The sequence below is a fragment of the Acanthisitta chloris genome, unplaced genomic scaffold, assembly GCF_000695815.1.
Source record: "Acanthisitta chloris isolate BGI_N310 unplaced genomic scaffold, ASM69581v1 scaffold28813, whole genome shotgun sequence".
Taxonomy (NCBI): domain Eukaryota; kingdom Metazoa; phylum Chordata; class Aves; order Passeriformes; family Acanthisittidae; genus Acanthisitta; species Acanthisitta chloris.
In genome coordinates, this window is record NW_008663721.1 from 1 (window position 1) to 10,993 (window position 10,993).

General features: G+C 42.1%; 1 protein-coding gene across 1 annotated transcript in view; it reads left to right on the plus strand.

Moving 5' to 3' along the window:
• Positions 1 to 9,702: 9,702 nt before the first annotated feature.
• NRG4 (neuregulin 4) overlaps positions 9,703 to 10,993 on the plus strand; it is a gene marked incomplete at its 5' end in the record, with an annotated part of 10,582 nt that continues 9,291 nt past the window's right edge. Inside the window, one exon of the mRNA XM_009071081.1 lies at positions 9,703 to 9,796. Coding sequence (XP_009069329.1) covers positions 9,703 to 9,796 — 94 coding nt within the window. The remainder of the gene's footprint in view (positions 9,797 to 10,993) is intronic.

Below are 10,993 nucleotides of genomic sequence, written 5' to 3' on the forward strand. Positions count from 1 at the left end.
GTGTGTGTGACACCCCGACCCGCGTGACACACACCCACCCGTGGGACACACCCCGACCCGTGGGACACACCCTGACCTGTGTGTGACACCTCAATCCATGTGACACACACCGACCCGTGTGACACACACCGACCCGTGTGTGTGTATGACACACCGACCCATGTGACACATCGATCCGCGTGTGACACACCCCGACCCATGTGACACACACCGCCCCGTGTGACACACACCGACCTGTGTGTGTGACACCTCGATCCGCGTGTGACACACCCCGACCCATGTGACACACACCGCCCCGTGTGACACACACCGACCTGTGTGTGTGACACCTCGATCCGCGTGTGACACACCCCGACCCATGTGAGACACACCGACCTGTGTGTGTGTGACACCCCGACCCGTGTGACACACACCGACCCGTGTGACACACACCGACCTGTGTGTGGGTGTGACACCCCGACCCATGTGACACACACCGCCCCATGTGAGACACACCAACCTGTGTGTGTGTGACACCCCGACCCGTGTGACACACACTGACCCGTGTGTGTGTGTGTGACACCCCGACCCATGTGAGATACAGCAACCTGGGTGTGACACACACAGGTCAGTGTGTGTGACAGACCAACCTGTGTGAGACACACTGAACTGTATGTGTGACACCCTGACCCGTGTAAGACACACCAACCCATGTGTATGACACACCAAACTGTGCTTGACACACCAACCCGTGTGAGACAAACTGAACTGTGTGTGACACCCTGATCCATGTATGACAGAACAAACTGTGTGACACACTAAACTGTGTGTGTTTGACACACCGACTCTGGGTGTGACACACCAAACTGTGTGTGTTTGACACACGGTCCCATGTGAGACACACCAACCTGTTTAAGGGACATACTAACCTGGTGTGAGACACACCAAACTCTGTGTGTGAGACACTGACTTGTGTAACACACCACTGTGTGAGACACATCACTGTGTGTGAGACACATCACCGTGTGAGACACGTCACTGTGTGTGTGTACGAGGTCGGGATTGCATAACAGCCGGAGCAGCTGCAGGATTACACCCTGCGGATTAGGGATTACGTTGATTCAGCAGATTGTCCTGTGCATGTCTGAGAAAGATTACAGCGCAGGGTTAGAACACCCCTGTGCTGTGGGAAACCTTGGGTTAAGCAGAACAAATTAATACAAAATGAAATGCACCAAAAATTCAAAAGGCAGTGAAACACCCCAAGGCTGAGAATGTGCTCTAAGTGGACGAAGTAAGAGATTGAAATTCAGGTTTTGACAATTCCCTCCCCTGTGCTGTGGAATAGCTGCTGTTGGCATTAACCAGCTATTACTGTCTGGATCGACCTTAAAAAATCACAATCAGTATTATGAAGCACAGTTCCATTAGATTCCTGATGACTACCATGAAAAAATAAATATCAAATTCTTACAATACCCATTTTAACTCAATATGATTTAAGTGGCACAGGTCTATTTTGTTACATGTCCATGTGCTAAACTGTGTTCTTGGATGTCAGTTTGTAATACAGATTTTTCAAGTTCTGATTACTGGATCGGAGATTATTGACATTGCAGAGCTGATGTTCTCATGGACACTGCATCTGCCACTGAGGGATGAGGAAAAATGAACCACCCAGTGAGAACCTTTAACTTGCCTTAATTTCAGTCAATTTTTAAAAGAGTTTAGGGATAAAAGTGCCAGAGAAGGAAGCAGTAAGCACACAAAATGAAAGAATAGTGGTATGGTTTTTTTTCTCCCAGCTTGTAAGGCCAGTGTTCTGGAGGATTTATTCATTCCCTCCCATAAGCACACACAAGGCCAAGCCTGGAATCTGTCTCAAAATGGCAATTTATAATATGACTACAGGAGTTACACTTGACAGAAGCCTCAACTTTGTAGCTTTGCCAACATCTGTACCAGTATCTCATGCAGTGCAACTGAGGCTTCTGATGGGAATTAGCAGTTGGTTGCAAACAACTTAGGAAATTTTAGGAATGGGAAGTTTTCCCTTTGATTCACTGTAATGTCTCAAATTGCAGTTTCAGCATCATGACAACAGTTTCACCTGCTGTTTTAGGTCATAATTAATCCTAGACATAAACCCCAATTTTACCTTTCTGAGACAGGAGGACTGAGGCATTGGTTGTAATTTCAGAAAACTGTAATGGAAAGAATTTGGAACAACTGTAGCCAAAAAAAGTCACCTATCAATCAAAGCCTGTTGAAATTTGTGAGCTGTTTGGCATCTGCCTTCACTTCTGACTGTTGTTAGAATTCCCTCACACTGTGCCTCTCCCATCACCCAAGAAACTTCTAGTATGTAAATTGGAGTAACACATTGTCCTCATACAGATTTGTAACATCTCACCTTGAATTCTTCCTTACAGAGATCCTCATTTGTTCCAGGCAGTTTGATGGATTTTTTTTCTGACTCCTGATGAGTTTCTGTGCTCAGATCAGTCATGAGCTGTGGATGATGAGGGTATTAGAAGTTCTACCTAGTTGAGAGAAAACAGAATCCTTTTAGCAAGACTTCAGGACAGCTCCTGGCACTTGGAGAAAATCAGAGGTGTACACTACTAACTGCCTGACAAGGACACATCTCAGAAGGAAATTTATATTTAATTAGCCTACTCAGCAATTTTGTACATTTTTTTCCTTTTGTTATTCTCACGACACAAATATTTGAGCTCAGGATTGGGGCAGAATGAGATTTTACCTGTTCTGGATTTTTAAAAAGAATACATAATGCAGTACAATCCCATTCTTGAAGACAACTGCACAGCGCAACTTAATCTAAATGAACAAACAACGTATATTTGAAATAGCCAAGCCTGAAAAGGACTTTAATTTGGGGGAGAGTTTAGAGAGAGATTAATTTTAAGAATGTTTGGATAGCAAAGAACCATAAAACAAACCCCAAGTCATTACTCAGCGCTTGCTTTTTATCTGCCTGTGTTCATTAGGACTTAGAGGTCTCATCTTTCAGGGGTACCACATCTCATGGATGCTTAGGACAGTCAGTAAAGTACACAAAGCAAAGTGGCAGTAAGGATTGGGGTAGAAGTATATAAGCACACAAGTTCATTTAAAGACAAATCTAATGAGTATACATGGCTACCTAACTATTTACTTCTCAGTCTTAGAGAAACCCAAACCCACACCTGTGAATGCTGTCAGCAACAGCCTTTGAAAGTCATCTTCAGACCCAAACTGTGATACTTATTGTCAGAACTTACAAACTAGAAGTATACATACACACACATCTTGGATTGCTGAGGACGTATTTTCACCCCCTCCCTCTGCCACCCCCTATTCCCTTGGATATGCAGGCAGCAAAGTTTGAAAATAAATAATGAGTAGGTCCCATAGCTTTCTTCACACTGTCCTGAGCTCTGCAGTGAGCTCACACACAGTTTGTGCATGCAGCAACTGGTCCTAGGCCAAAGAGCTGAACGGTTGCATAGCACATCCAGTTCACATGCTGATGTGGTAAAAATCCATCAGCTTCTCCTAAGGGATTTTCTGCCAGATCATTGGATTTAAGGATCCCCTGGAAAAGTTCAGTTTGTACCAGGAGCAGCACCAGAGAGACAGTGAGGTGCACACTGACAGCAAGATGAAGGAAAGGAGATGCAAGATCTCCTCCTTGCAATAGCAAAACTCTAGTTACTTTGTCAATTCCAGGACTCAAATCCTAACTAAATCTAGGAGTTAAACTACCAAGGATTTGCTTGCTCCAGTGAAATACGAATTTCAGTCAGGTTTTTGACCACTGCACAGAATATTTTTATGATGCAATTGATATGTACTACATTATGGGAATGTTTAGAATTCAGCAAGAAACTGTAGTATTGGTAACCCTAGGAAAATATGCAAGTGATTCTGTGAGCATAATGGGGTGTTACCCGACTCTGCACTTGGCCTCTGCTTGCCTGTTTGTCTTAGTTGTAACCTCAACCATATTGCTCTACACATAAATTTGAATCCTTTTTAACAGAACATATAGAATCAAGATCTTGACTGCTAGGAAAAGAAACATCTCCAGGATGATTTCTTTCTTTTAAAAAGAGGATATTAGTTGTGGAGTGACTCCTGGGCATTTGTTTCTCTGTGCCACATGCTGTGCTCATTGCAGCTGCTGTGTACACAAAGCCTATCTGTGTATGCCTTTGGGTGGGGACCTTCCTGCTGCAGCCCAATATCACAGGGAACTGCCACTTCACATCTGCTTCTATGGACAGGACACTTAGAGGGCTAAAGAAACCATCTGAGGTCCCATGAAAACCAGAACTACCTGCTTACAAAGTAAGTACCCATGCATTACACCTTTTGAAATGGGCCCCTGCAGAAAGGCTTTCAATTGCTGACAGCTGTAACATGGGCAAATACTTCTCAGAAAGCTGATAATTTATTTCATTTAATGGAAAAAAAATTCTTTCTTCCAATTATTTTGTACCCTTCTCTGTTGCTGAGCACTGCCTGTGCAGCTCACAGATGGGAGTTGGTTTTAGACAACTTCCTGTACTCTTCTTCACTGTGCCATACTCAGGACATTGAGGGGATGGAGCAAAGTCCAGCAAAGGGCAACGAGGCACATAAAAGGTCTAGAACACATCTGGTGAGGAAGGGCTGAGGGAGTTGGGTTTGGTTAGCTTTGAGAAGAGGCTCAGGGATGACCTCATGGCTCTGTACAACTACCTGACAGGGGGTTGTAGAGAGGTGGGGGATGATCTCTCCTGCCATGGCTGCAGGGAGGGAATGGCCATGAGCTGAGACAGGGGAGAGTCAGATTAGATGTTAGGAAGAGTTTTTTCCCAGTTTGTATGTTCAGGCACTGCAGTAGGTTGCCCTGGGAGGTGGTGGAGTCACCATCCCTGGAAGTGTTTAAGAGGTGTCTGGATATGGCACTGGAGGATCTGGTTTAGGGGTTACAGCAATGACAAGTTACTGGGTGGACTTGATGATCTTAAAGGTCTCTTCCAACCTTGATGTATGTGACAGTTTGCTTAAATACTTTACCTACACTTTAAAGTATAATTAAGAACAAAAGAGCAAACATGAAAAAATATGATCTATTACATTAAGCTTGTTCAGTGACCTACTTGGTACAGTAAACCCTTGACTATACCTAACAAGAAAACAGAATATAGCCAAGTTAGATGGTTCTAGAGCATGTCTACAGAATAAGTTTCCTTTAGCAATGTCAAGTGAAGATTGGTTTCTGCCTAGGCAGAGAGTTTCTATTCCATACTTTCAAAGTCATCATACAAGCCTTGACCTTGCTGAGTTCTGGTAAATCCATGGCCTCTATTACTAATTTCACCTGATATCCAGACATGAGAAACACTCAAGTGAAACACACACATTGTCTCAGAGAAATGACAAATTGGGAAATTCTTGTTTGTGCAATGCAAGAATTCCACCACAAAGACCTTACCTGATGGAATAATTACCAGTCTGAGGGCTGGTGCTGTGGTATGTACCATTTTTCAGGGTACAAATGGCAAACTAATTAACTTGCCAGAAACAATCCCTTCAATTGCCTAAATGCATCATGTATTACAATTCTGAACAAGCATGGCAGAATTCACTGTTTGAACATGCCTCAGTGTGAATTTGGTTTTACTCTGCCTTTAGGGACTTGCTGAACTTGCCATGACACCTGAGTGTTTGTCATTCACTTCCATATAACAGTAGATGACTTTCTGCAAAAAAATGTCTTACCAGCAACACAGAGCTGCACTCCAACAGCTATTTTTCAGGGGGAAAAGTCACCAGGTTTAAGGATGTCATGCTCAATTTGTATGTTTGTCTTCAGGTACCATTCCAGAAGAATAAGCCTCTGACCAGGAATAAAAGTTGTTGTTGGAATAATATGCGAACAGGTAACTTTTTCCAAGTCTTTACTTGGATATATGCACATGTATAATCAGAACTCATTAACGTGGCAATGATTTTGAGAGCTGTCATTGGGATTGTCACAACTGCTCCTGTCATCACTCATTAGAGTTCAGCAGCCAGTAGGACAAATTCTATAAGGAGACGTTTGCTTTGATCAATCCCAGTATTTCCCAGTTTGTGACTGATTCACATACAGTCCAGAGCTGGTTGGGAGGAATCATACATCAGCCCCCTTTTGTCTCCTGTCAGCACTTCCCACTCCTCCCCCTTTCCTTTTTGTTTTAGCAGACTTCAGGATTAGACAGTCTAGTATTTTAGCCCCTGGACTAGGCAAGACAGCTGAGCCAACATGTGGATTATCAAGGCTGGCTTGGCTCTTTGAGGGTTAAGGTGCTGTTGAGCCTGTATTTGTTTTCTTTTGAATACCTAGGACAGTCAGGACACAAAAGTTCAAATGCAAACAGACAAGATAGTTTAGGGACACAGCACTGTACCAGCTGCTAAGAAGAAAACTGACTCTATCCCAGCTGGAGCCAGGACACAGGTATGTTCTCAAAAGGAAAAATTAAGAATCAGTGCGTTAGAGGCTACTGTTTCCTCAGTCAGTTCTAAGTGTCCATGGTCTAGCAATAGAAAGAACACCCTCATTTCATTCCACTTCTCCTCCCACCAAAATCCAACTTTTTTAAAAAGTAACTTTTGTGTCCTACCTCTCTTTTATCTCCCACATGGAAGGATGTATCAAACCCACACATACACATTATGTACAACATACACTGATAGAGTTCAATTAATTTCAAAGCTAAATCTTTTGTAATCTTTTCATTGCCTATCATCACTTGACTTGTTCAAACTTTTCTATCTTGATTATGGAGTCTGAAAGTAGTATACATTTGACTTTCAAAGCATACAATTAGCATTTTTAGATTAATAGAATGTATTGACTTACCTCATGAAAAATCATCACACATTCACCGATGCTAATGTAATTGGGATTTGGCTGGTGTCGAAGCCCTTCTGATGCTCCAGTATGCTCTTCTGCATCACTGACTCTGAATTTAAAGGGATAAACTGGAGCTTTCACACTGTCCTGCCTAGAAATGCAGAGCTGTAGCTTTTGAATTTGCTGCAAGTGACTGTGTTTTAGTACAGTAGGGAAGGAGTACAATAATATCTATTTTTGTATCAGAGCAAATTACAATTCACTAGTGATCATTTTTTTCTACTGTTACAGCATCTGAAATTTTTTTCGATTGTCTCTCCTAATTCATCATCTACTTTATACTGTATTATCCTTATACTTTCACTAAGTAGTAGCAAAGCACTAATAGAGAAAATAGAACTAATGAAAAGCACAACTGGATGGAAAATGAGTCACCTGATCCAGATGGATATAAAGGTTACTTCAAGTTTCTCATTGCTGGTAAAATTAAGGTTACCATTTTTCCCTTAGCACTGGGGAAAAAACCCACCAAAGTCTATCTCTGGAAAGAAATAGCCTATGGAGAAATTGTCTGTAATTACAATCAGAAAGGTTTCAAAGGCTTCCCAGGCACTTCTTGTTCTGTCTCTAACAGGCCTAACACAGAGTGCCTCAGGTAGTTGGCCAGAACAGAAATGCCTCACTGGACTGCAGAGCTGGTCCTTAAGACAAGGATCACACCCTGACAGTGAGAGAATCATTCTCCCAAATGTTCCCAGACCTGAATGACTCCAGGCATTTAGCTTTCCTCAGTGCTCTGCCACTGTGCCAGTGTGAGACAGGTCTACTCCTGCGTGACGGTGAAGAAAAGGAATAGAAGCATAAGGCAGGGCTTTGAGGAGTTGAACAAATTCTCCTGAGAATTTCTTTGAAAGCTTTACACAAACTGTGTAAAAGGACTTTTCTGTGGGCTCTACCTTCTATCATCTTGCTTTTCCATCTGGTAGAATTTCAGCAGACGCTTAATAGAGTTGAGAGCAGGTCAAAGTTGAGAGTTTTGTTTTTCTCACTTGATTCTTGTATAAATACCTTGATACACTGTTCATGCACTCGGTACCTCTCCATTTAAAGAAGGATGTGGCCTCCAACTGAATGACAGTGTGTCACAGAGGGTCCACTGTCATGTTTGAATAGACTAAAATAACGTTGTTTAAAAACCTTTTTTTTCCCCATTTCCATTTTATTCCTAGTCTAGATTGGATGTGAGAAAAAAGCTTTTTATTCTAAGGGTGGTGAGACACTGGCACAGGTTGCCCAGGGACGTGGTGGCTGCCCCAACCCTGGCAGTATTCAAGGCCAGGCTGGATGAAGCCTTAAGCATCCTGATCTAGTGAGGAGATGTCCCTGCCCAGGGCAGGGGTTGGGACGAAATGATCTGTAAGGTCCATTCCAACTCCTAAATTCTATGATTCTATGATCAATATGCCATCACAAAAATGGAAGAATGTATGAGAAAAAGGGAGAGTGGAATTGCTAGAGATGGGCTAGAGGACAGAGCAGGATGCACCATAGTTTTGTTGCACAGAGTAAGAAGTAGCTAAGTGTTTCTGCTACTCTTAGAAAAGTCAGGTTTATTTTATATACAAATATAGAAGCTCCCTCTAGGGTAGGATGTCTTACAGTCACACTTCTCACTTGTTTTCTGCAGGAATAAAGGGGATTCCTAACTCTTTTTCTTGATAGACACATAAGTTAACCAAAATCTGGATTCCTCTTAAACAACACTATATTTTGTACAGAAACTGTCTTCTCTACATAAACAGTGAGACAGCAGAACTCTTATTTGCAGAACTTCTGGGAGAAATAGCAGCAAGAACACCTAAAATGTGAGGTAACACATGATTCTCACCCTTGTGATGTCAGAAGACTGCTCTATTTTTGTTGTGATGGAGATCCTGTGGTTTCATAAGATGGAAGAAATATATAAAAATATATATGCATATATTTAAAACAAGTAACTGATGCATTAAGTGTGCCATAAATATATGCAGTCCATCTTCCAAATTTAGGCTGCTTGCAAAAAGACTGAGGTGGTACAGTTAGATATGCTTTTTAAACCGAAAATGGACAACTGCTGCTACAAGTGCCAAAACTAGTGTCCTGCATTTGGGGGGTAATTAGGATGCCTAATTATGTTTAGCATGCTAACAATTCATCTAAGAAGCCTATTGAGTTAGGAAAAAGCCTTTTTGAGATCTGTGGAAATTGCACTGCAACCAGCAATCTTGCCCCTCAGTGACTGTCAGGCTGTCCTCTCCACTGGTCATTAAGAATTGGGACAGGAAAACCTGGTGGTATCCAACTGTGCTATGATTCAGCTCTTAGCACAGCCTGGAGCAGTCTCAGAATGTCCTGGTCCACACCTGAGACTGTTCTGGTGCCTCTGTACTCACTGATTCTCTTGCAGAAGGTAGTTAAGCTAAAGATAGTTTGTGCCACGGGAACAGGGCAAACCAGACCACACAGGTCGTGTGAATCAGTCCTCAGTATGGTGAGTGGTCATGAAAGGCAAATGAAGAGAGGGTTCAAAGTTCCTCTCACTGCCAGAGAAAGTTTGATTTATTCATATCATTTAGGTGCTTCATGTCTGATGAGGGGATGAATTTGTGATCTTTTCTGCATTGTTATACAAGACAGTTGTGCAAGGTAGTGCTGTATGCCAACGGCCTGGAAGGCAGAACCACACCTTATTTGTTCCCAGGGTGGTTTTGTTTGTGTGGTGCTTTGTCTAGGTGGGTTTTGGTTCTGAAGTCTCTATTTTTCTCTGTGTTTGTTTTGGTCTTATTTTTAAGGTCATGAAGAACTCTGTGGCAGCAGTTATGGATCTTTTTGTCTAAATGGAGGGATTTGTTATATGATTCCTACTGTATCCAGTCCATTCTGCAGGTCAGTGAAACTCCAGTCTGTGTTTAAGTATCAGACAGCAGCTGTCTCTCCATTTTGCTTCTTGTTAAAACATTATCTAAAAGAAAATCCCTGTTACCCATCACTTACAGCTTGCAGGGACGTGACAATAGGAGAGAAATGAATGTGTTTACTTGCTGAGCAGGTGCAAGAGTACTCAGTTACGTATGCATCCAGGATGAGATCTATATTTAGAGCCACATTTCCTCCCCTCATTACAATACAGAAAGAACAAAATACCCTTTGCCTCATGGAATATAGACAAGAGGAAAGGCATTCAGAAAGGCAAAGTACATTCCCCCAGTTTTTCTTCCAGGTGAATTATATTGCAGAGATGTTTGTAACACAAAATGGCCTGCCCTGAACAAAATGGGCAGGCACAAAAAACAATATAATCTTCTAAGGGGGGAAGAAGGAATGTGATTGAAGACTTACTGTGTTCTCTGCATCTTGCTGAAACACTCAAAGGGCAGCCTGACAGTGCAGCCAAAGGCCACTCCATAAAGAACCATCAAGGCAGCAGATAGTGCCAGTTCTCACACCATTCCACAATGGAACCATTCTTCTCCTGGAAGCCCATGTAGCACTAGAAAAGAGGCACTTCCTGGTTTGGCACGTGGATGCATTTCCTGCATAAATACCAGCTCTATTTTTTATTTTCTCATTTACCAAGACATAAGATGCTAAACAAGATGCTCATTTTTTTCATGATTCTGCATTTACTAATTCTGAGTTATCATTAATCCAAACAAATTATGGTTGATTTAATGAGTTTACTTAACACAATAATAGGCATTTGGACAAATGTTACATACACTTAAGGATATTACCCTTTTTTCTTCTCTGGCAACTTCTGCTCCCTCTTCAATCTTGAGCTATAACTAATGATAACTGGATACAACAGTTGAAGGAGGAAAGAAAATATTGTCCAAGATGCCTAACTAAAATGTTTCTTTCTTTCACTTGGGACAGTTCAAGTTCAACATCTAAACTCAAGCATGTAAACTCATCTAGCAGAGGAGGAGAAAAGAGACAATGTTGTGGCAAATGCTCATTGAGAAACACACACAGCATATCACTGGCATTGAGCATATTGTCCTGTGTCACAAGGAATCAGATCCAGAAGGGAGAGCAAAGCTCCAAAGTGCTGAATGATGATGATTCATTCTAACTGCTGAA